We start from the raw sequence: 26,525 nt of genomic DNA, 5'->3' as shown, positions 1-26,525 counted from the left end.
ATTTATGTCAGACCAAATCACCAATAAGTTTTTTTTCAGGATTTTATTGTTGAAATTCACACATCCATAATATCTATTCCAATTTCCATTCTTTGTTTTTAAATTTGGCAATAAAGTTGGTCTACATACATGTACATGTATATTACCGGTCCTGGTAAGCATGGTACAACGTAAGTCAAGTCGATCTTGACGTTCATATGCCATAATAATCAGTATAATGATTGTGGGCATTAACTGAAAGACAAGACAATTAAGACAAGTCATGATTAACTATTTTTGCCTGGTCTTTTGTTATGTAGATCAAGTTCCAGCCTCCGCACTATTTTTTTTTCCATGGTTGCCTGTTCAAGCAAGCAAAAACATTAGGGACTAGGTTTATAAATGGTGGCCCACGTCACACCCCCAGAAATATATACGCTGTAGAAAACAATAAAAAATGAAATATACATGTATGTAGACAGCTTAAACATAATGTTACATGTATGTAGTTTCAGTTCGTGTATGAATCTTGTTGACATTGCATAAAACTGGTTTTGATTGATGAAAGACAAAAGTGAATATAAAAAAAACAGGTATTAAAATTTCCAATATTTTTGTCATTACCCTTTGTCAAGGAATGAAAAAAAGTTATTGACTATCAAGATAAATTTAAAGCAAAAAGTGCCAAATGGTCCTGTAGCAATATACCCCCAAAGTCCGGAGTTCGATCCCCTACCGCTGCACCTATGCCCGTGAGCAAGGCATTTAATCTACAATGCTCTTTTATCCTGCTTTCAAATAAATGGAAATGCTATATGCATTATTGGTAACTAGGTGTGCACTTGTTTAAAAAAAATATATATACCCCCAAAGTACATCAGAAAGAAGACTAACAGAGAAAGAAATTTAAAAAAAGCAAAAACAATATTGATTATATACAAAAAAATAAGAGGGGGGGAAATAAAAAGAATAACAGAGAAAAAAAAAAGGTAAACGTAAAGGAATTATTGATTCTACAGAAAAAAGAGGGGGCAAAAGAAAAGAAGAAATATTTTGTGATATCCAACTGATGTACATTTATAATTCTTGCAAATTTGAGGATAACTATGCATCATTTAGGCCTGTGATTTAGAATCTAGTCATTACATCTTGTTTTATATTGTTTATTTCTCTTCCTCCTCCACTCTTTCTTCTTCAATATGAATACGATATATGACTTAGTTGTGGACATTGTTGTATGTTCACACTTTCTTCAAAATTACATGTACTTGCAGTCAAATAAGAAAACTTTACATTGTATTAATTGACAGTATTTTCCCACATTTTTCTGCATTATGACCCCCTTTCTTTAATTTTGTAGAACTTACCGGTACATGTATGATGTTTGAGAGAAGATAGAAAAAACACTAATTCTTAGCTAGGAGACCACACCATCGCCATGGCTACTGCCGCTCAGAAATCAGCCAATAAGAAAAAGAAGGCTTTACCTCGAGTAGCGCCAACACTAGACCCAAAAGCAGAGATAGAGAGACCCCCGTCGGTAGCATCACACAACTGTAAGTCAATGTGCCTATTATCTATTCCAAATGTCATTGAAAAAAAAAGATTCACCATTTTCTCATCTTAAATTTCCAAGTGATTTGAAAACATACCATATTACTTATTGTACAGCACAGTTTGATCTACAGGAATTAAAGATCAACTGGTGTATACACAATACATATTTGAACTAGGAGAAGACCTGTTGCTTATTATTTTGAGTTGGCATTTCTAACCAAACTTTTTTCATTGTTTCGTGTACATGTATGTAGGCTATTCTTTGTAATTCAATTACGCCCAACCAAAAAATAATGTGAATACAAAAAGATATATACAGTGTATGAATATCTTTGAAATCATAATTTCAGGGTTTATAAAAGTATCTTGATTATTAATGCAGGGCTCCCAAATATTACAGGTGTATTTTTATCTACCTTATTCTTTTATTTTGTAGCATGGTTAGCAGAAAACATTGACGGTGGTGAAGAGGTTGACAGAGTATCAACTCCAGTACAACATCTAACACCTGTATCAGGAAGCCTTACATCAGTCAGAGAATTTGAAAATGATGGCCGGACAAATGTGAGTGTATTTCTCTATTGTCATTTTGTAGAAATAAAAAAAAAGGTGATATAGCTCTTATTTGAATGTGTATTTGCCACGATCAGTCGTTTATTTAATAGCTAAACATGCAAAGTTGCTAATGCCTGGTACTGACATGTATGACTAATTCTTTTGCCTATCATGGTTTTGAGATGAGGATGGTTTATTGAATATTTAGGATCCACATCACTCTCTTTTAAACATAATATAAATCTTTTTGCTTATATGGTATTTTTGTACAATTGTCATTAAACAGTCCAAACACCCTCAGCTATGCACTATGCGTGTTAGATCTTTTCCATAAGTACTGAACCTTGGGTGTGTACTTCTCACTAATGCCTTTGATGATGTGCATGTTTGCCTGTAAGTGTTTATTTGATTTACTTTCAAATTTATTTTATTGCTGGCAAAAGGAATAAGAAATTCCAAATAGAAGATAATTGAAAGACACATCGACTGGTGTCCAGGGATATTCAAAAGGATCTTAGTTCATATTACAGATCCTCCCATCATCTGTCAATAGTTTACAAACATAAAATGACTAAAAATACATAGATTTTAATCAGAACACGGTAAAACTTTGATAAAACTATATAACAATTCTTAAATGGATATTTACTGTTTTGGAAGTCAGTATTGATTGAAAATAATGAATTGTAATAATATTTTTATTTGTAGGGCACTGTATCCATCTTAATCTAGATCCCTGGGGCACATTAGAACAGTTTTATTGAAGACTTGTCCTTGTTCAGCAAAGCAAACTGCATGCAGCTTGTTTTCATACAGTGGTTTTTGTTGGTACATTGGTGAAGGAGAGACCCGATTTCAATCATTCATTATATTTGTATGTCTGAGAAAGACGACTAAAGTGGCTAAATACGCCTTGTATATGACTGTATATTACCCTCAGTCATAGGCCATTGTTGATAACCTCTTTTTTTTTGCTTGTCGAAAAGTTGTAGTGGTCCCCCCCTAAAATTGTGGCTGGTAACTTTTTTTCCTTTTTTTTTTTCTTTTCAAAGTTTTTACCTGTGTCCATCCCATAATTTTAGGTGGACCCCTCTAAGTTTTTGGCTTCCGCTGCCAATGCCCTCAGTGGATTTTATGTGTATTTTTTGGACTTAAGGAATATCACTTCTTATTTTGAATTGGCTACCCTAATACACGATTATGCAATGTTCAAATAATAAAAAAGGAATGAAATCTTCTTGCACAATATGGCTGTATATTTTTGTTTCTCCTCTCTTTTGTCACAGGAAAATCGTCCAGTTTCACCGAGGGCCACTATCCCAGGAAGTAGGCCAATCTCACCGCGGGCCCCTAGCCCTGGGAACCTGTTGGATAGGCCCACAACTCCAAGCAGTGGAAGATTAAGTCCTCTGGATGGCATTATGGGTAAAAAGAAGTCAAAGGTCATGCCCACAGAGGAGGAACTGCCAAACGCTGATTTGATGCGTCGTACTCCAGAGCCTATGGAAGGTTTGTTAGCAATTAATTTTTTTTTATAGTTTATTTCTTTTTAAGGAAAGGAGTGATTTGTTAACTGAAATTGAAAGATTATATACTGACAACCTTTAAACCACCAAGCAATTAATGGAGATCATAAAAAAAGAGTGACATCATTTCAGAATTTTCAATGATTCAGTGAAGTTACGTATTAACAAGAAAATTGAAGTTATACATGAATATGATTTTGAAACTTAATATCTACTTTTGAAATTTTATCAAAAAACCGCAATAAAATTAGGGTGAAAAAACAGTTCTATCTGACATTACAGCATATGGTCCCCGGCAATTTTTTTTCAGAAGGTCAAGTTAATTTTCAAGTACAGTTGCCCTAATGAATCAATTATATGATTGCGGGCAATAACAGAAAGACCTGACAATTTTTTTCATTTCATTGCAATATTATGAACACTTAATGAACACATAATATTATTTACACTTAAACAGCTTGGAGTGATCAAAGCATGGCTGACCTCAACGATGATACAGGACGTCATCGTCCCAAAACTGCGAAGAATACCCGAACCAGCTCTAGGACACGCACTCCTGGCGAGGGAGGACACTCTGGAAGTGTTCCAAGCATGCACTCTGTCATCAGCGTCAAGGAAGCATCAGAGGACCACAGGATGAACGGTGTCACAGAAGGTCATAGGTCACCGGCTCTTATGCCATCGACGAGTGCAAGGCATGAAGAAGGTGATTGCTTGTTATAATTTGGTGATTTAGCTAGAAGCATTGTGGATTTTAGCCAGATGCAAATGGTTGTGAAAGCAATAGAAATATGCATATAAATTCTAGGGTCTGCATATTGTTATCTTTCGGTTGGAAAGCTGAACGGAAATACACTTAGACAGTAGATATAATTTTCATGTAAGGGGATGTAGTACTTGTATTGCAGAAATAGATAACATAATATCTGTAACAATGAGCCTTCTGTCCCAATGGTTATAGAAATAGAACTGTATACATACCGTATTATCTGTACTGGTGACACAACATTTGCTCCAGCGACAATTGCTGCGGGCTTTATTTCGTCTCAAATATAGGGTTAGGGTTGCATCAGCATTTTATGTTAGCTTAGGATAGGGTATAGTGTTAAATGTAGGGTTGAAGTTGGCCATGCCGTTATTGCAGCAGAGCAATTGTTGCTGGAGCAAATGTCATGGAACCATCTGTACTTGATTTCAAAATAAATTTGAAAAATACTTTTTAAAAATATAGCTATATCTCTACTTGTTTTTAAATTTGCCCTTCCTTTCCTCTTCGCAGACAATCGTAGCCTTGTGTCCACGACATCTCGTTCCCGTATGAACCCTCCTCAGATGGAACACGAGCAGCAAGCTTACGTCCCATTTATCTACGCAAGGGACTGCATTGCGAGGGTGATGGAAGATATGAAGAAGATGAAGGGCAATCACATCCGCATAGTTCATGAAATTCAGGACAACTACAGACAGATTGAAGATCAAACACAGGTATGTTGAATTCAAATTCAGTTTCATTTATGTCCATAATGAATAAGTCGGCAGCATAATCTTGCTAAACAGTCCCCCAAAGCAATCAAATCAATTAATAAACATACTTGTGCATAGAATAAGTAATGGGCAAAGAAGGTACTGAGCATTTACAAAATTACTGCATGTATATCATAAGCAATTGATGTAGTGTATACAGATTCACTTTCTATTGTTCAAAGTGTAGATGGACCGACTGAATAGTTAGTGACAACTTCTTGAATACTTCAAGGTGACACTTTGGCACTGTATCTATATGTAATTGTATCCTACATCTGAGATATTCATTGGATTTTGTAAGAACAAAAGGAAAGGACATCAAACCTATGTTGGGATTCGAAAACATGACCCTCTGTTTATAAGGCGAGAGTCAGAACTGCTAAACCATGATGCTTCCACATGCTCTTCCCATGTTGCAGTTGAACATTTGTTTTAATCCTGATTCATTCTTTCATGTCCTGTCAACCCTATTAAAGCTAAATGTTTGTATCTGTCGGAGTACATATTGGGAGTGTATGGCGTAGCCTCATTACTATTTAAGTATATTTTTATCATACTTTTTCTATTAGGATCAATTCAATGTGTTTGTCATCAATCTGAGATCTCAGTACAAAGAAAAGGTCGTGACCTTCAGACAGGTGATCGAAGTGCATCGGAAGGAACTAGACAGTCACAAATCATACTGGGAACAAACTCTGACGGTAAGATGGGGTTGCTTCATTAAAAGGGGTACTACGGGCTGAAATTGATAATTTCTAAGTAAATAGAGTAACTTTCACCAAGTAAAACGCTGAAAATTCCATCAAAACCTGATAGAAAATGATGAAGTTACTGAACTGTGAATTTTAGCAATATTTGTGAAAATAGATGTCATCGTCGAATATGTATTAGGTGGGCTGATGATGTTAAATCTTCTCTTTCAAATTTTGAATAAATATAATTTCACATAATAATAATAATCACATTGTAACAATGTTTAGATATATACAACATATAGACAAATTTAAATCTTATTGTAAATATTTTTTTAAAGTCTTTCACATAGTATACATTTGTTAACAATAAAGGGAAGTAATAACAGCCTAAAAGATTTGTTTCTCCAGATATCTTGACAAACGATACAAACTATTTTCTATGAAGATGGTGAATACTAAATTTGGTAAATGAGCATGAAGATGGTAATGATATTTATAGTATCCTTTTTTATTTGTTTTTAGAGTTTGAGTCAACGAAACAGAGAATTAATGAAAGAGAAGAAGAGATTGCTTATAATCAACAAGGTTGAGATCGAAAGGCTGGAAAAAGAAAAGGTAAGATTACTATGAAAATGGTGTTATATAAAATTGTAATTAGGAATTTGTAGTTCAAAATGTACAATAAGAATACCAGCAAAGTACCTTCAAAGAATAATAACATGATAGTGCATTTCAAAGAAGGGACAATTATATCATGTACAATACGACATAAAAGAGTATGTTAAGAATTATGATGAGGACTACAACAAATTACAATACAGAATTGCAATTCAAAGAATGACACCAAGCATTACAATGAGGAATGTGCATTACAATCCAAAGAATGTACAGTAAGAATAACTAAATGTATGTTAAGAATGCACAATTTTGTAAAGAAAATTGCACTGAAAATTTCACAAAACAAACTATGTACAAATAAAAACAGATACAATATGAAGAACAAGAACATGCAGAATGAAGAATGCACAATTAGAAACTGAATATGGAGAAATATTCCATTTTCAGGCAATCAGTAGCTTGCAGTTATAAAGTTTCAAGGACCATTTTATATTCTACAATAGATGACCGACTTTGACATTGTGACCTTGTGAATAAATAAAAAAAAATATCTTTACATTCGTTCAAAATTTGGCTAATGTGTTATTCACCAGATGCTACTGTCGTGATGAGAAAGGTTCTTCCAAAATAGCTAAGAATTTGGAATTTCAGAGTCATTTTTTCCCCCCAGATTTGTGAAAATTAAAGTTTCTTTCTAATGTTTATTTTGCAGGAAGAATTAAGAAGTTCCTTGACTCATCAAACAGATAAAGAACACCAACAGGTCACTGCCACCAAGAAGGAATTAGAGGAATCAAATGAAGAAAAGAAGGCAAGATATCTCACTAATTTATTTATTTGTTTTATTTTTGTGAGTTACGGGCGACTTTACAACCACTGTTGATCCTTTCTTGTGTGGAAAGACTCACATGAGATTTTCATTGATGTTGATTCCGTTCCAAAGAAAGGGTCACCAGTCTTTCGTAAAGTTGCTTGTAACTTACAGTTTTATGAAATACTGCTTGTAAGTTAAGAGCAACTTTAAGAATGACTGGTGATCCTTTCTAGTGGTAAGTGGTATACACCAAACTGTTCATTGGTGTTGGGTTAGCGTGTGAGAAAGGATCACCGGTCTTTCTTAAAGTTACCGTTAACTTACAAACAGCTTTATGAAACAACCCCAGGTGGGTGTTTCATAAAGCTGTTCGTAAGTTAAGAGCGACTTTAAGAACGACTGGTGATCCTTTCTTATGGCAAATGGTATATTCATTAGCGATGGTTTTGCGCGTAAGAAAGGATCACCAGTTGTTCTTAAAGTCGCTCTTAACTTACAAACAGCTTTATGAAACAACCCCAGGAGTGTTTTGTGAAGGAGAGCTTTTTATTAACAAAGTGTGATTTTCACTGATTATTGTTTTAAGCTAATGCTAATCCTTGCATCTGATTGGATAGAGCAAATTGGCCAGTGATTTTTCTCTGACGAATTGCTTCATGAAACTCTCTGATGTTGTCTGGCAAGCTCTTACATCTGACAACTCTCCTTGATAAGCACAGGAGTCTGACTGCTATGGTCAATGTCCGATTTTCCAGATAAATTATCCGACAAGTCTTTTCATGAAACACTCCCCTGAGCACTGTTGCAGAGAGACTTTTCAATCAGGAGCAAATTGGCTTTCAAGATATCAACGTTTTGTTGTATTTCATCAAGGAAGAGAACACATATCATTAGATCATGAATTCGTGCTAACTTTACAGTCAATAATGTAGAGTAAATATTTGTATACAGATATATTGTGCAAAAATAGATATTCAATTTAATTGGTTGCTAAAAATATTACCCCCCCCCCTCAATAAAAAAATTACACTGCAGAATGCTGTGCCATTCCTGAATAACACTTATGCTAATCTTTATACTCTTTGAATTGGCAATCCATGATGCAAGATTTTAATTTCAATGGTCTTGATATCTGATCTAACAGATCATCCAAGATGAGCTTCAGAGTGAGAAGGAGGAGGTGAAGCGACTTCGTGCAGAACTTGAGGCATTGAAGTCCTCCTCGGGAGATACGGTGGTGCCAGTCGTTGCAGGAGTCGAGAGGTCCTCATCAAGGTCCTCAACGAGGGTAGATGTTGCTCCTGTTCCAGTGGTCATGGGTGGAGGCGGTCTCGGGGAAGAGGAGAGGCAGCGACTTCAAGATGAGAAGGCAGAGATGCAAGAGAAATATATTGAATCACAGAAGGTGAGTGGTGAATCAAGTCTCTATATTTTTAATTTTTTTTATAAACACATCTACATTACACATCTATCACAATATATCTCATCTCGAGGGATTTTCATTTATGCGATGTACAGGTTTGATAAAAGAGCAGTGCTCAGGGATACCTTGCTTGGGACGACTCAAAGGCTGGGAATTGAACCCTGATTTTGAATACAAATCTTGCTGACTGTATTCCTCAGATGTTGCTTTTCTGTGTGCTTGTAATAGGTGGTTGGTATTGCCAGGGTCATAACCAACATTAAGTTGACCAGAATTAAAATTTGAGCTTTACAATAAAATATTCAAAAGCAGATCAGAAGCTTTGAATGATATTTATTCCAAATTGATCATAATAAAATCCATACAACTTCTTGTTTTCATACATAAGCATGCAAGCCTATTCCTTGCCCTTGTTTCTCACATTAGTGGCAACACGTATAAGTCATCAAACGTTAGACAAGGTATAGTCTGTCATGAAACTCCAGTGTTGATAGTACTGCAGTCATACCTGTCTATAGAAAGTACTTGAGGAAAACGCCTTTGTGGTCTTTATTGACAGATTTACTGTATTATGTATCTGATCCCCACCCTCCATGTTGTGCTAAATTGCATCACCATCTGTATTTTTCAGTGCACATGTATGGATTAATTTTTTTTTAATCTATTAAATTCATCTTAATTGCAACTGTGTTTAAATGAATTCATCATGTGAATAAAGAAAATTGATAAATTCTTTCTTATTTAGTTTGGCTATATGAAATTTAGTCTTTACTTCTTGGGGAGGAGTCCAATGGTAAAGGCCTTGATGCTGGTGGTTTACTTTTTTTTGGGGGAAAGAGTTTGCATTTATTAAACATACTCTCGATGCTTGCATACTCTCTTATAATTTACAGGAATATGTAATACTGCAAAACAAGTATGCCTCGCTGGAAGCCCAGTTTCAGATGGTTGCCAAGGTAGCATCGGATGGTAACAAGATGGATGATCAGATAGAGAGTCTGAAGAACGATCAAGAAACGATGAGACAGGAGGAGGAGGAGTTGACGGAAGAGATTAGCAAATGGGAGGAGGATTTCAAAGAGAAGAATGGCAGGGAGCCGACAGAGGAGGAGACGTAAGTGGGATTTACATTACGTTAAGTGCTTCTCTGTACGGTAGTTATTCTAGTGTTTATAAATGATCATAATACAATAATGATGGTAACGATATGATGGCAATGACGATGTCAATGATACGATCAATTCTAAATTCAAGTCTTAACTTTAGTCTATTGAAAACGATGTATAAAAAGTGACAAGCAGTTGGAAATATCACATGTATCTCCGTTACAGATCCTGATTCCTTGAATATTTATGTGATGAAAATGATATTTGTAATGTACAACATGCCAAGTGTTATGATGATAGATAATGTTAATAATGTGTTCTCGCTATTTTCTCAGGCCTATGAGTGTGAGAGAGTTACAGACCCAACTAGATGAGGTCCAGAACATGCAGTCTGACCTAGGGTCAAAGGTCACGACCCTGACCGCTATCAAGGAAGGTAACATCCCTGAGCCAGAACCTGTCAGTGCCCCAGAACCGATCATCAAAACTGTAGAGGTAAGCCATCTTGGCACAGTAGGGAACTTTTGAGAATACACTGAAAGGCGAGCTGAATAAGAAATGTAGAAGAACACGCTGGCGCAGAATTTAACTACAGGTCTTCTATTTTTCCCTAATTGTCCCTCTGTCATGATAATGGATTTCTGATGATAATCCAGTCAATTCTTTATATTTGAAGATAAATTTCTGATGACTTTGTGATTTTTTTTCAGGAAAATGAGTGAATTCCTATCCATTCAGTATTTCCCAAAGTCTCTAAAAACACTTTTTTGAATTATAAAAAGCATGAAGATGTTTGCCTTTTATAATTGTAAAGAGTGAGACATTATTTTTTTAGTTCAACTGGAAACAGATTTTGCATTGGATTTGCACATGAAGTCTTATTTTGCTGCAACTTTTGGTCTGACATGCAATAACAGAATGTTGCATAACTTCGTTTTTGCTTTCCAGAACATCGCTATTTGGTCTCAAAAGTTGCACAATACATAAGTTACGTCATACTTAAGTCATCCTTAACTTTTTTGTGAAACATCCCCTGTTTCATAATTATTTTATCTTAACAGGATAATATGCCGCAGTAATTAAAATCAAACAAGCTATTCAACTTCCCAAACATTACTTAATGCTCAAACTAATATTCTTGACAGGTGACAGTGCCCGATCCAACAACAGTAGCAGCCCTTGCTGTAGCGCAAAAGAGAATAGCAGAGCTTGAGGCTCAGGTAACGGGACTGGAGAAAGAGATCAAGAAGGCAAAGAAGGAGAAAACGAGCGTGACAAGATCTAAGAAGGATGACAAGGAAGAGAGAAATCTGAGATTAGTTCTTCAAGCAGTTCTTAAACAGGTTAGCAAGCGACCAATATAATTTTCATTCTTTTTTGTACATTTTATCTTGTTTTTCTTCATTTATCTTCATTTTTGTCTCACCTGCATAGCAGAGTGAGACTATAGGCGCCTCTTTTCCGGCAGCGGCGTCAACATCAAATCTTAACCTGAGGTTAAGTTTTTGAAATGATACATAACTTAGAAAGTATATGAGCCTAGTTCATGAAACTTTTCCATAAGATTAATCAAGTATTAATGAAGATCCTATTAGAGTTTCATGTCACATGACTAAGGTCAAAGGTCATTTAGGGCCAATGAACTGAGACCATGTTGGGGGAATCAACATCAAAATCTTAACCTGAGGTTAAGTTTTTGAAATGTCATCATAACTTAGAAAATATATGGACCTAGTTCATTAAACTTGGACATAAGGTTAATCAAGTATCACCAAACATCCTGCATGAGTTTCACGTCACATGACCAAGGTCAAAGGTCATTTAGGGTCAATGAACTTTGGTCGATTTGGGGGTATCTGTTGAATTACAATCAAAACTTTAAAAATTTTTGGATCTGATTCATGAAACTTGGACATAATAGTAATCAAGTATCACTGAATATCCTGTGCAAGTTTAAGGTCACATGATCAAGGTCAAAGGTCATTTAGGGTCAATGAACTTTGGCCGAATTGGGGGTATTTGTTGAATTACCATCATAACTTTGAAAGAATGTTGGTCTAGTTTATAAAACTTGGACATAAGAGTAGTCAAGTATCACTGAACATCCTGTGCACATCTTAGGTCACATGACCAGGGTCAAAGGTCAATGAACTTTGGCCATAATGGGGGTATCTGTTGAATTACCATCATAACTTTGCAAGTTTATTGATCTGACTTTGGAACTTGAACATAAGAGTAATCAAGTATCACTGAATATCCTGTGCAAGTTTCAGGTCACATGATCAAGGTCAAAGGTCATGTGAGATCAATGAACTTTGGTCGCATTGGGGGTATTTGTTGAATTACCATCCTATCTCTGTAAGTGTATTGGTCTAATTCATAAAACATGGAAATAAGAGTAACCAAGTATCACTGAACATCTTGTGTGAGTTATAGTAGTTTTCAAAGTCAGCACTGCTGCTATGTTGAATTGGTGATGCAGGTGAGACGGCCAGAGGCATTCCACTTGTATGATTACTCAAGCCATGAGAGCATTCCACCGTTTCATATGAAGCAGAAACCCAAAGGAATTGTTTGAAAGAGGTCGATCCCGCATAGACAGGATTGGATGTACATGTACTGCTGTGATGATTTTGTTTTTAATGAGCAAATATCATATTGTAAGTTTTACATTGATAGCATTTCTGCAGGCCTATACCATGAGCTTGATTGTTAATAGAATCATTTGTCTTCCTTTGAAACTGTGTAGGTACATGAAATAAATGATGAAGAAATCACGCCAAAGGAAAGAGTAGCAACGAGACTGGAAGAAGCTGAGCTTGCCAAACCTGGCTTGCTAGAACAGAAAGATAAAGCCAAAGAAGATCCAGATGGGTAAGTATACTTCATTTTTGTTTAAGGTTTAAAACAAAATCATGTAGAGTAATGCTTGTATGTTGTGGCCAAGAATGCTGTCTAGGTAATTTTGAAAAAAATATATACATCTGTTTATAAATCATGTCAAATATTTTTCATTTGTATATCAGTGAGTTACTTTGTAAATGATTATTTTGTTGCATTGTAATTTTTGTTGTTGTGATAGATGTAAGATATAAAAACCACTTGAACGTGTACTTAAACAGTGAATTAAAAAGTAGAATTGCTGATTTCATGTACCCGAATCCTTAGCATACAGTTGGCACAAATGCGATTGTTTTGACAGTTTTGAATTCACCTGAGTATGGCACTTTCTCTGTATGTTGGGATCCTTGGTGTTGGTATGTAAAGGTTAACACCTTGGACTGAGGGGTGGTATGGTCACTTCCATTGAAGAGTGGACAGCATCTGCCAGAATCATCTTGAAAAAAAGCACCCTTCATGAGGAATCGGGGTCAGGCCTCTAGGACGGCCTAAATGTAGAATTTGTGCAGAAATCCTCGATTTGCACAGAGATATCATTAATTATTTGGACATACCCATTTTCAATAGATTAAAGAGAAGGTTCAGATTAAGAAAAATAATTTTGTTTTGTAATGGATTTGAATTTGATGCATTCATTTCTTTTTCTTTATCACGTTCATTGCTTGTCTTGTTTAGAAGCGACTCTCTCACTGCAGCCAGTCAGCAGGTTCTTTCCAACGAGATGGATATCCTAGCTCTTGGTATGATACAGACTGGAGCGATACCTGATGAGCTTGGTGGGATGATAACACCACAAGTTATCGTTGCTGGTAAGATTCTTAACATAAAATTATACAACTCAAAGACTATTTACTTTAGAATATAGGAGGTTAACACCAGAAAGGGAAAATGGCCATTAGTATTTTTCATCACATTGCCAATTCTAGTGATCATTTTCTTGAAAAAAATGATAGCTTTCCCTTTGGAAATCTATATTAATAATAATGATATAAACAGCATAATTCCCCAGGGTAGCCACTTCAGTTCTGAAAACTGTTCTCCCAGTGGGCCCTGCTATTATTATGGGACATAAAGAAATCAGTAGTCAACAGGTTGAAATGATATTCGGTTTGCCATAAACATTGTAATAGCATGGAATCTCTTAATGTAAAGTTAAGGAGCTATCCCAAAATGTGATCCTTCTGGTGAAACCACTCTGATGAAGTCTTAACCTGTACATAACACAAAATTGATAAAAAGAACAATTTGACTCTATAAAAAATAATTTTCAGGAGGTGGAGGAGAAGGAGGTGTCTCCAGTGAAGAGATGGAGGAGCTGAAAGCCCGCATCACGGAGCTCGAGGAGGAGAATGAGTCCCTCACAGACTCCAACAAGGAGCTGGAGGACGCCAAGGAGGATATGGAGGAGAAGATAGAGGATCTGGAGGCTAAGATTAAGGAGCTTGAAGAATCAGGAGGAGCTGCTGGAAGTGGAGCCGCTGCAGCTTTAGCCATGGCTAATCTTGACCTGGATGATGATGATATGGAAGTAAGTAAAATCATTTCTTCCTTATACTTTGAAACATGAGTCCTGTCTTGCAAAAACTTGTGATTGATACGATCCACCATCCAAGAAAAAAATGATCTAAAGACAGGTGCTTGTCAAAGACAGTTCTTGTAATTTGACTCAGTGGGAATTATGGCATTTCATCAAAATTTGGTTTCCAACAAGCATTCTGGGGCCCGTTGCAGAAAGAGTTGCGATCAAACGCACCTCAAAAAATCTTGCGCAACTTGATTTTTCAGCAAATGAAGCACCTCTATTCGGGACTTGCGCTTGATATTTTGACTTGCGTTTAAACGTGACTCTTTCTGTAACAGGCCCCCAGATCTGACAACTATAATTGGTTGAAAACCTATCTTTAGTTTTTGATTGGCTGAGTTGCAGTCGTCTCTGACTGTTACTATGTAACTGTCAGACAATGCCGTCCTGTCAGTGCTTCAACCTTCATGAAATTCAGCACGGGTTAAGAAAAGTAGCTGCACGTCTGACTGTTTTTACAGTTTTTTGTATTTATTACCTGGTTTATAGGGAACAGGGAATTTTATAAAAATCAAGAATATAAAAGAATCACCAAATGCAAACTGTTCAGCAAAGTCACTTGCTGTTGTTAACTTCTACAAATTATGGAGAATCATTATGCACCTTTGATGAGCAATAGTGTAGCTGCTACTAGTCCACCCATCTGGCATCTCTTTCTCATTGACATTTTTACAATTGGCATTTCAATCATATCTCTCTTTTCCTTCTCTCCACCTTCTGCTCTCTCTATCTTTCCTTCCCTTTCCTTCATCTTTTCTCTCCTCTCCTGTCCTCCATCCCTCCGCCTCTCATAACCACAGGGTATGAGTGGTCAGGTGACTGCCCTTCAAGTGAAGATGGACAGCCTGGAGAAGGAGCTCCAGAAGGAGAAAGAAGCCCATTCAAAGACCAAGGAGGAGGTAGAGTCCCTCGAGGAGGAGATCGAGAGACTCAAGGCGGAGAAGGCCGATGACTCCGCCGGTGGGGATGCGAAGGTGGAAGCGGCTAAAGCAGCATTGGTCGCAGAGATGGCCCTGCAGACCAAGGTAGGATGAATCAACCTGTAGCTACCCCAGAGCCCTGGAAAGTGAAAAAGAGCCCCTTAAATCCTATAGGGTCCATTGTTTACTGTTAAAATGTAGCAAGTTTGGGCTCATGAGCTGAAAATGTAGTCTTTAAAAAAGTTATTTTTCCCTGGTCTCAAAGGAAACATAATTATATAACTTGTGGCTTGATTTGATATTTGTTTTTTTGTTGGTTTTCATTTCATATATGCATACCCATCAAGTGTTTCTATTGAATAGAAATATTCCTATTTTGGGAAGAAAGACAATTACAAATTTCACCCTCGTTTTCCTATTTCTGTGAAAAATTTGTATGTGGTATTGAATAGGAAATTTTAGAATGTTTTTATTAAGTTTCTTTAGTAATTTGTTCATCTTACTTGGCTATCAGGGTTGGCAGTTATGTACATGTAGATGTGACTCGGCTGATTTCTGAAGCTGTTTGTTAGTTTCAGGTGACTTTACAAATTTCCAGTATGTGTTCATGCTCGTGCTAAATCAGATCTGTAGTCAATTTGATTTTCTAAATATTTTATATTCATAATTCGTGTTGTTATTTTTAACCCACTGATGTATATGTGTGTGTGTTTGTATATTGGACCTTGTGGCACATTATCAGTATGCTATTTACAGCAATTATTCTATGCAATTTATATGTACCACACTACTACAACAATATTTTTTCAACAGCTCTCATGAAGCACTTCGTGCACGATGTTCATATTCATTCATATTCTGGAAACGTTTAATTCTCTTCTTTCCAGCAAATTTCTGATTATGAGAAGAAAATTGAGGCATTGGAACAGGAAAAGTTGAAGAATGTCCCACCTGACACTGCCAAAGAGATAAACAGTCTGTACGACAGAGTGGTGAGTGCATAGGTCTCTTTTAGGAGACAATATTATGGTTTCTTTTCATCTTAAATACTGGCAATATTTTGCATATTGAATAAATTATTAGAGAGAGAAAAAAGCGTTCAGATAAAATGAAAACATTTCCAATACAGTGTGTTGTGAAATTCCTGAATAAAAGTTGTCTATTCAACTGAAACTACATGTAATCATTACAACATGAAATTTTCAACATGAAAATGATTAGATCTCTGTTAAAAAATGGAATTTGGCAACTGTTTAATGGAATCTTGCAAGTTTATTCTTAATTTTAATACATGTATCATGTTCTTCACTTTTTATGATTTTGTTGGAAATCATTTTGTGATCATGTCCACAACTAGAGGTTGTTCACAAAGTGTTATGTCAGACTAAAAGTCAGTCATAATTGCCATCGGGCACATATAATTCAATTTTTAATCTCATTGATAAAACAAGCTGTACATCACGTCCCATGGGCTTGCCACACCAATGAGGTGATGTATTATCTACCACACGCAACAGTTTAAATGCAAATGTCAGTCAAGACTTAATCTTTGTGACCCCTCCGTGCATTTAAAAGAATGCTCTAATGGATGTTATTGATGTGTTTCTTTACTCCTAAACTCGTAGAGAGAGTTAGAGAGAGAAAGGGATGCTGCTCAGAAGGAGGCCATAGCCAAAACAGCAGAAGCAAATAAGATCAATGTGGACTTTGTCAGTACGCAGAAGTTCTTAGAGAAAGAAAGGGAGGCCAACAAGAAACATCAGGTATGAATGTTATAGATACAGCATATCATGTGGGAAGCTTTGTCTAGATTAGCTAGTTCCGTGTCAGCTTTGATCACGATAATTCTGAAATATTCACAGACCCTATACAGAGACACCACACTCTTTCCAACTTTTGGGGTGTTAAAAGATATTTGAAATCAATTGCAAATTTCTGTTGCAAATTTGAAATTGATATAAGTATTTTGATTACAGCAAATCAATTTAAACTTCTTCTTTCAAAAAAGCACACCAGCAATTAATTGATTGCGAATTTGTAATTAATTTCAGGACCTATGATTGTTTTGGGGTTCAAAATTCTCTTGAAAAGCTACGTTACAATGAAGTTTTTGTTATATGGTGCTTCATGAATTTGTTTAGGCGACCCTAATAAGAGGAATGTTTCCTCCAGCATTCTATAGAATGTTCCTTTGTGTATAAGAATGTTGATTTATGAACTGTACCCCATCTTACAAAGAGTTGTGATTGATCCAATCAGTTACAAGACCATGACATTGATTGATTTCTATAGTTAAGATGATTGGTTTAATCACAACTCTTTGTAAGACGGGTCCCAGCTATCTCATGTAATTCCTCCATAATTGCAAATCCTCAACATGTTTGCACCATTTATAAAGGTTTTCCCTCAGACTATGTTTGCAAAGATGTAGCTTCTATCGGTGATGCTTTGGTGTAATTTTTAAAAACAATTGAGAGCCACAGGATGTTAATGTTCTTCCTTTTCTTCACAATAAAAGGCAACACTGAAGGCCAAGATGGCTGAGAAAGACAAGCATGCCAAGGAGCTAGTAGCGAACACAGAGAAGAAATACAATGAAAGGCTCGAGCAGAATAAGAACCAGATCACTGTCCTGGAGAAGAAGGTCAAAACTCTCTCAGCAGTTGGAGCAGGAGCAGGGGCCAAGGCTGGAGCAGCCAAGGTGAGAAGGTGGTGGGGGAAGCTATGAAGGGAATATAATTCAAGGATAACTAGGTCATGACAGAAGGGCAAGATAAGCTTTGGATGTCTTTGTTAGGATCTTTGAATTGTCTTTCTAGTCTAAGCATAGCTCTTGTTTCTGTTCCCTTGAAATCATTTTAGTGCAAGACAGAGAGACCTGGGCTCCATTGCATAGAGGTTTCCTTGATATTAACTTTGCCATACCATGGCAACAATGCCCAAATGCCAACCAGAATCAAGGATTTCATTGAAGTTACCTTTAAGTGGCAAAGTTACCATAATGGTGTTACTTTATTGCAGCAGGCCCCAAATACATACCTCTTGAACAAACAAACAGGCAACTAAAATCAATGATTTCATCGATATCACCATTGGATGGCAAAGTTACAATAATAGTAATTTTTCTGCAACAATCCCTAGAAAGTATAATCTCTTGAACAAATAAGTTATATATTACATTAAAAGGAATCTTTCAAATATCTTCATAGTCCAGGGGAAAAAATACACTGGGGCTGGGAAAGAGCCTCAGAAACTAGAAAAGGAGCCCTGGAAAATATCCATTCATTGCAATGTCAAAGCCTGTCCAAAGTTGCAGTAAGTTGTGAAAAGTATCTCCTGAAAATATGAAATGAATTTTTTGACTGTCATCGTCTCACCAAAGCTCTCGTTTTCCCTTTTCCCCTGAACCCTTTCAGAGCGATGCAAAGACAGAGAAGAAGATCCAGATGCTGCAGGATCAGAATGCGGCTCTCAAGAAGCAGGTCCAAGAAGAACAAGCCAAGGCTAAACAACTCAAGGATGATGTCAAAGAAGCTAAAGCAGCTGGAGCAGGAGATGTAAGTTATTTCTCATCCTCAAAGCCCATAGAGTACTGAAGTGATGACTTAATTTTTTTTTTTGCATTTCCGTGTTATTTTATATATAAAAAAGTACAACCCACATTTGGTGGGAATCATTCCACGGGGGCCCTAGATGACGTCATGAATACATGATTAGTCACATTTGAATCAATGCATTATTGGTCTTGTTCATAACATTTAGAACCTGGCCAATAATACACTAGTTTAAATGGGGCTTATTATTATGTATTCATCTGGTCACATCTTGAATCCCCATGGACTGATTCCCACAAACTTTGGATTTGGAGGTATTGCATCCTGCTCTATCGTAATATGTTATAAAAGATGCTAAAATGCAAAAAGAAAATTTGATAACGTCACAATTCGGTACTCTACAAACATTGAGTACAGGGGAATGTTTTCATGGTAGAACTAGTCAGTGATTTTCACTGACAAATTTTCTTGTAGCCAATCAGATGCAAAGATTCTGGTAGCTTATAACAGTAGTCAGTTAAGATCTCTGTATTTTGTTTCATGAAACGCTCCCTAGGTCACAGTTCTTTTTTCCTTTGGAGTTATACGTTTGAAACGTGTTAGCATATTTGCCAACTGTCACGATATTTGGTGAATAAGAGAGCAATTTCAAACCCCTGTGTTTCCGATTGTTAAAATTCTATATTCAGTACTATATGTATAAAAAACCCTCTGCAATGTCCATATTCATGTGAGCATAATCGAAATCGGAAACTGCACGCCCTGATAGATTTTCAACTGGAAATGAATTATATATAAGTGATGTCAAGCCCCCCCCCAAAAAAAAACATTGTTTCTCTATCCATATATACATTATTACAGTAAAAGACACAGCTATATTCTCTGGCTGAAAACTTTGTTACCACCTACCCCCCCCCCTCCCCAAATTTACTATAGAGATTATTATGAATTTAATCTACCTGTACCTTTACAGAAAAATGCAACGAAGAAGATTGAGAAACAGATCAAGGATTTGGAGAAGAAACTTGAAATGGAGACGAAGAAACATGAGAGGGAAGCTAAGAAGGCAACAGAATTTGAAGCAGAACTCAAGACAACTACAAAGGTATGCAAATGTGTGTAGAGGCGCTTGAACGTTTTGGTCAAACAAAGATTTGGGAGGGCAGGCTATTTATCGTTTCCAATGGTTTGACTCCCCAAACCTTGAAGGTTTGCATGGTGGCATGTACAACTGCTGATGTGGTTTACGGTACACCATGTGGAGTGTTATAGAAACGGTGGATAGAAGAAGTCTCTTGAAGACGGACAGTCAACCTGTCCGAAACGTCGGGTCTCTCTACTACTCATCATCTCTACTCGCCGACTCAAGCCAGCATCTCCTCATCAGCTCTATTACTCAAGCTGTTCTCACTCAACATTCCTTCTGGTTTACAGTCCTTTTCAGGACTACTTTCAAGAAAGAACTCTACTCTCAAATCTCCACTTTCTCGCCCATCCATTTCTTCCCCTCTTCTATGACACTCCACATGGTGTACCGTAAACCACATCAGCAATCCCCAAACCTTGTTCTGCTCACAATTATCTGGCACCACTCATACAGTATGATTCATTGTTCCAGGGTTCCCACAGTCATGGAAAATCCTGGAAAAATTGTGGTCATGGAAAGTCAGGGAAAAGTCATGGAATTTGGAAAATTAGTAAAAAGTCATGGAATTGTATTTACCTCTTGGCTATGGCAGCTTTCCAGTTAATCATGTCTCGCAACTCTCATACTTTGAATCATACTCTTCTATTGAAATTGGTGTTCATGATTTCCAGTTTTGTGACATCCCAAATTCTACACAACTCCAGTGACGTCATGGGAAGTCATGGAAAGCTGCAATTTAGTCATGGAATTCTGTTTTCAAATTGCTGTGAGAGCCCTGTGTTCTGTTTTCTGAACTTGGGTTGAATTAAACTCTGGTCTAAACTTATAGTTGAAGTATGGAAAGCCAATTTTGACACAAATCTCCAACAGTTGAGGTTCTATTTTTCAACAAATATGGTGCTTAAATTTTGTAATTTTCTGGGAATCATGACTAAATAAAAAGTTTCATTCACTATTAAAGTATATGAATAAAACATAGTAAGCGTGATAAACATGCAATATTAACAAACTTTGAATGGCTTCTGACCGTATTAGCCAAAAGGTAGAGATCATGACCTTAACGAGACTGGACTTCAGAATAGGGGCTATTATATATAACTAACTGACTCTTTATATTTCCTTTCAAAACAGGTAACTCAGTTTGGCTTTTAATTTGCATTTTTTGCTGAATTATAGGCACACATCAGAATGCCCACTTTTGGCTCTCAAGATTTTTTTGTAGCAAAAAATGGATAGAGGTGATGGTATAAAAGATACAGAGCTTTCTGTTTCAAAGATGAAAATGGAGATGATATGATTTTAAATGGAATAAATATTTACACGTTGCAATGCCCAGTTTTGTTTTTAAGGAATCTAAGAAGATTTAGTGGTAAAAATAATGATGGTGTCACACAAAGATAAGAGCTTACTTATTTAAAGATTGAAATATGGAAAAAACATGATTCTAAATAATTAATAATTGAAACAAATGGCCAAATCTTTGTCAGTTTGCACATTGATATATCAAGTACATTTATTTACTCAATATAAGGAAGGTACGTATAATTTTTTGAAGTTCATGAAAGATAGGAGAAGCACTAAACATCTCAACGAGCTCAGTCTCTCAAATTTAATTTTTTTCACTCTTACAGGATAGAGACTCGTTGAAGGATGAGGTTGCCAAACTAACGGCTCAGATAGCATCTTTGGGCGTGGCTGCGGAGGAGGCGTTAGAACTCAAAGAGAAATGTACCACTCTGGAGAAGGAGAATAAGGAGCTACAGAAGGAGCTGAAGGCTGCCAATGAAAACTACAATAGCGAGAGGGTTAGTGTTTGAATATGGATACTTAACCTGAAAAATAATGTACAGATATGAGCACCATGTAATGTAGGTGAAGTTGACATCCTCAGACAGTATGACAGTTACTGTCAGTGACCACAGTATTGAATGGTGAAAACAGCGAGTGAGTGCTGAAAATTGTCAATGATAATGTTATAGCCATTTGTAAACATTGCTTTTTTTTGTCATTACAAATCAAAAAGGATGTTAACCCTTATATTCATATATTTTATATATCATATATGGTGATAATAGTGCTGAGCCCTATGGAAGACCAGTGTTTTTTTTTCTTTGAACATGTAATAACTGTTTAATTTGATATATTTTGTATCAATTGTATCTACTCTGGTTAAAGATGTGCAGGAAAAAAGTAAATAAAGTAAATAGATGAATAAATAAATTTGTTCCTGTATAGATTTTCGACTTAAAGTAAAAAAAATGATATATATGCGCTCGCCTGAAAATTACCTTTTTAACACAATGTCCATACTAGGTACTGAGAAAGAAGTACTACAACATGGTCGAAGATATGAAAGGCAAGATCCGTGTGTATTGCAGAGCAAGGCCCCTCAGTGGTTCGGAGAAAGAAAGGGTAAGAATATTCCATTATTATTCATAGTTGTAGAACAAGACGAGGAATTAACAATCACAAATGAGATGCTAATGATGTGCTAGCAATACAGCGTGGTGCATACATGTATGTCCAAGGCCTCTAAGGAAAGAGTTACAAACATGTTATTGAACACATATGGCGTATGTCAGCCATCCTCATAACCAGGCTGCCAAGCTACAAAGCTACTTTTGATGAACAAAGTGGAATCCAATATAGATTTGTTTGAACTGTAGTGATGGTGTAGTGTATATTTAGAATTATTCTTTATGATTGTTCTTCATCATTGTTTCTAAAGATCAGAAAAATTCCAAACTTTCAAGTTAGTGGTAGAGTGCCTGCCTCATGAACACGAGGTCGTGGGTTTATTCTCCATCCAAGTCATACCAAACTCTTATAAACATGGTGTTTTGCTAGATGCTAAGCATTTGTATTGGAGAAGGGTAATAATAAAATTTTATGCTATGCAGGGCCCGCTGATAGTCTAGTTTTTATTACTGAAGTTGCTACTCTGGGTGATTAAATTATTATTATTATAATTATTGTCTCACCAATTATTGCACGCTTTGAGCTGGGTGCTCAAATTTAGTGATCCACAGCGACAGAAGAGCACACATATTTTACCTCAACTCTCTGTTGTAACTTGTTCTTTGTAATGTCTTTTGCAGGGCAATTATTCCATCATAAAAGCTCCCGATGAATACACGATTGATATCACATCATCGAGAGGCAACAAGGAGTTCCAGTTTGATCATATTTTCATGCCAGAGAACACGCAAGCGGATGTCTTTGAGGATACTGATGTGAGTTGAAGGAGGAGTTGAGGAGAGTAATGATTGTGGTGGTGATGATGATGATAGTGATGGTGTTCGGGGTTGTGGTGGTGATGATGATGATGGTGGTGATGGTTTTAGTTGTGGTGATGATGATGGTAGTGGTGGTGTTGATGATGGTAGTGGTGGTGTTGGTGGTCGTGGTGGAGGAGGGGAGATGGATGAAGTTGATGACGATAAAGATGACCATAATAATGGTGATGGTGACAATGGCATAGTGATGGTGATCACAATAAAGGCCATAAGGTGAAATATGATTGTGATGATGTTGTTAATGATGATAGTGATAATGATTGTGGTCGTAGTCATGAAGAAGAATGACGATGATGGGGACGAGATTAACGTTCATGAGATTGATAGTAGAGATGAGACTTATTAAGATGATGATGATTTCAGTGAAGATTGATGACAAGTGGTCCTCATGTTATAAGCACTCTACATAACTATACATGCTGCCCTCGTCCTTTCATTTCCACAGCGCTTGATCCAATCAGCGGTGGATGGCTACAACGTTTGTATCTTTGCCTATGGTCAAACTGGCTCAGGAAAGACCTTTACTATGATCGGAGACAAAGAACAGAAGTTCCCTGGTATAGCTCCAAGAGCCTTCAAGAAAATCTATGAGCTTATTGAAGAGAACAAGTAAGGGGTTTGCCAAGAAATGTAGAATTTAATCAAGTGGATCATCCAAATTTTGTACTTCTAGTATTCTTATTCCTCTGAGCTTTTAAAATATGGGTGTGTCTCGTGAACATTTCAATTGGCAGTTATCAGAGATAGGGATGAAGAGAGAGAGATGCAGAGGGAAGAGGGGGGGGGGGGGTTCTATGACATTTGCTCTGGCTCTGGCAACAATTGCTCTGATGGAAAATCTGCATGTTAAGTCAAACATAAAACTTAACCTCCAAAACTAAATAAAACCTTATCCTTATCTTTTTATTATTCTGAACCAAAAAATCTATTGCACTCTTCACTTTGACCCTATGCCCTCTGAGATATTAAAGGTCAAGTCCATCCCAGAAAAAAGTTGATTTAAATCAATAGAGAAAAATAAAACAGGAAAAGTGCTGAAAATTTCATCAACATTGGATGGAAAATAAGAAAGTTATGACATTTTAAAGTGTTTCTTATTTTCCCCAAAACATTTCTATGCTCAACTCAATGATATGCAAATGAGAGAGTTGATGATGTTACTCACTCACAATTTGTTTTGTTTTTTATTGTTTGAATTGTGCAATATTTCATTTTTTACGGATATGACAGTTATGACCATCTTGTTTGAACCACAAAATGTTAAAACAATCAAATTCCACATGTTAAGGGAGGAATGAAACTTTGCTCACATGACAATGAGGAGAAAATTCAAATATTTCATAAAATAAGATACAAAAGAAATAGTGAGTGGGTGATGTCATCAGTCACCTCATTTGCATACTGACCAGGATGTGCATATAACTGATGAAATTTAGCAAATGTTTAAAATGTCATAACTTTCTTTAAGATTTAAGATTGATGACATTTTCAGTGTTATTCTTGTTTGATTTTTCTCTTTCTATTCAAATCATCTTTTTTGGGGGGTGGACTTATCCTTTAAGACAGGAGCAAATGTCGGAGGAGCGTATGTCGTGTCAGCAGATGGGTAGCTACATTTAGAGGATATGTTTGAGTGAGTGAGAGAGAAAAAAAGCAACAAATGAACCTACAGAGAGAAATACAAAGAAGAAAAGGGAATGAATATACCCCCAGGATATGATTTAAAAAAAAACTTTTTTATCAGCCTTGTGCATTATGAAATGGTATCGCCTTAATATTGTGACCCACATTTCTGTTCTACTTTGTTCTGATGAATGATGATTTTGTCTATTTACAGATCAAAATTTTCATTCCGTGTCTACTCGTATATGCTGGAGTTGTACAACGACAAGTTGATTGATCTCTACAATAAAACAAAAGGAGAAGTGAGTAAACAACTCAACCCATTCAGTGTGGAGAAGTCAAACAATGTCATGAAATCAAACAATGTCATGAAACCAAATACATGTAAATGGCTGATTGATGAGCAGTGAAGTTCATGTAATGGATTTGTAAACATCTATCGTTTAAAATAACTTGACCCAAAATCATTTCCTTTCTCATCACATCACATTACATATTTATCATAACCATTAAAAAAAGTTAATTGGTTTAATAACTTATTTTAGTTAGTAGCTTTTGCTTGATATTCAGTGTTATGGCTATGGTGGGCAGCAGTGGTTAGGCCCAACCAGCAGACACATTTCTAACGACCACAAAATTGTACATATTTTGATATTGGCCTTCAATGTTTTTTATTTACATAATTTTCAATATAAACATTTAGATATTAACTTATTTAAAAGAAATTGCCAATTTCAGATAGTTATTTCATGATGTTCATTTCTCTCAGCTTTAAGACAACTAACTTAGTCCCCCCCCAAAAAAAAATTGCAACCACTACTAAGAAGTCTCTATCTAGAATGATCTAGTATTATTTTTTAGCTAGAGTGTTTGGTATTGCTACATGTACATTTTTTGCTCAACAGATTTGGGTCGAAAATTTCCCTTAGCTGCTAAAAGCCACCATGGTGCATCCATTTTGCTGCAAAGTCCATGTGATATATTTATGTATTAAAATTTATTGTGACTAGGATGTGTTTGTGGAACGTTGGGTAAAAGAATTTCTAAACTGTGGATTGAATTATTAGTTCTTCAATTATCAGTCTTATTTTTCACTTATCTACAGCCTCCCAAGTTGGACATCAAGAAGGACAAGAAAGGTATGGTCTACATCAATGGCTCTGTGATCCAAGAGGCCGGGAACTCCAAGGAGCTCTATGGTCTCTTTGAAGAGGGTTCAGCCAACAGGCACGTGGCTTCTACAAGTGAGTTCTTTCTTTCAATTTTGATACCAGAGATAAAGCAATTGAAGGTATTGTATGAAGGATGCAAAATCCAAAGTAGAATGATGTCTTTGCAGTTGGTTCCACCAACAAGCATGTTGCTTCGATATTTGAGTTCTTATTCTTTCAAATCTACCAGACGTAGCGATTGAAGGACTTGTAAGATGCAAAATCCAAAGTTGAATGATATCTTTGAAGTTGATTCCGCCAACAGGAAACGTTGCTTTGACAAGTGAGTCCTAATTCTTTCAAATTTAACAGAGGTAAAGCGATTGGTTTATGTCTTGTAAGATGCAAAATCCGAAGTAGAAGGGTATCTTTGAAATTTGTCCCGCCAACAGGAAACGGTTCTTTGACAAGTGAGTTCTAATTCTTTCAAATTTACCAGAGAAAAAGCGATTGAAAGTCTTGTAGGATGCAAAAGCCACAGTAGAATGGTATCT

General features: G+C 36.3%; 1 protein-coding gene across 1 annotated transcript in view; it reads left to right on the top strand.

Moving 5' to 3' along the window:
* Window positions 1-26,525, top strand: part of LOC121415755 (autophagy-related protein 23-like) — a 42,165-nt gene that overhangs the window by 10,950 nt on the left and 4,690 nt on the right. Inside the window, exons 2-28 of the mRNA XM_041609084.1 lie at window positions 1,340-1,535; window positions 1,973-2,100; window positions 3,378-3,600; window positions 4,075-4,323; window positions 4,897-5,102; window positions 5,711-5,842; window positions 6,359-6,451; window positions 7,167-7,265; window positions 8,413-8,673; window positions 9,585-9,805; window positions 10,133-10,292; window positions 10,943-11,140; window positions 12,547-12,671; window positions 13,374-13,507; window positions 13,970-14,226; window positions 15,081-15,305; window positions 16,088-16,192; window positions 16,826-16,963; window positions 17,719-17,901; window positions 18,617-18,757; window positions 19,728-19,859; window positions 21,533-21,706; window positions 22,215-22,313; window positions 23,000-23,134; window positions 23,643-23,806; window positions 25,035-25,122; window positions 25,926-26,064. Coding sequence (XP_041465018.1) covers window positions 1,418-1,535; window positions 1,973-2,100; window positions 3,378-3,600; window positions 4,075-4,323; window positions 4,897-5,102; window positions 5,711-5,842; window positions 6,359-6,451; window positions 7,167-7,265; window positions 8,413-8,673; window positions 9,585-9,805; window positions 10,133-10,292; window positions 10,943-11,140; window positions 12,547-12,671; window positions 13,374-13,507; window positions 13,970-14,226; window positions 15,081-15,305; window positions 16,088-16,192; window positions 16,826-16,963; window positions 17,719-17,901; window positions 18,617-18,757; window positions 19,728-19,859; window positions 21,533-21,706; window positions 22,215-22,313; window positions 23,000-23,134; window positions 23,643-23,806; window positions 25,035-25,122; window positions 25,926-26,064 — 4,327 coding nt within the window. The 5' untranslated portion in view covers window positions 1,340-1,417. The remainder of the gene's footprint in view (window positions 1-1,339; window positions 1,536-1,972; window positions 2,101-3,377; window positions 3,601-4,074; window positions 4,324-4,896; window positions 5,103-5,710; window positions 5,843-6,358; window positions 6,452-7,166; window positions 7,266-8,412; window positions 8,674-9,584; window positions 9,806-10,132; window positions 10,293-10,942; window positions 11,141-12,546; window positions 12,672-13,373; window positions 13,508-13,969; window positions 14,227-15,080; window positions 15,306-16,087; window positions 16,193-16,825; window positions 16,964-17,718; window positions 17,902-18,616; window positions 18,758-19,727; window positions 19,860-21,532; window positions 21,707-22,214; window positions 22,314-22,999; window positions 23,135-23,642; window positions 23,807-25,034; window positions 25,123-25,925; window positions 26,065-26,525) is intronic.

The sequence above is a fragment of the Lytechinus variegatus genome, chromosome 5 (assembly GCF_018143015.1).
Source record: "Lytechinus variegatus isolate NC3 chromosome 5, Lvar_3.0, whole genome shotgun sequence".
In the NCBI taxonomy this organism is placed as follows: Eukaryota; Metazoa; Echinodermata; class Echinoidea; order Temnopleuroida; family Toxopneustidae; genus Lytechinus; species Lytechinus variegatus.
The sequence above is the reverse complement of the archived record's forward strand: the minus strand, read 5'-3'. Positions and strand labels throughout refer to the sequence as shown.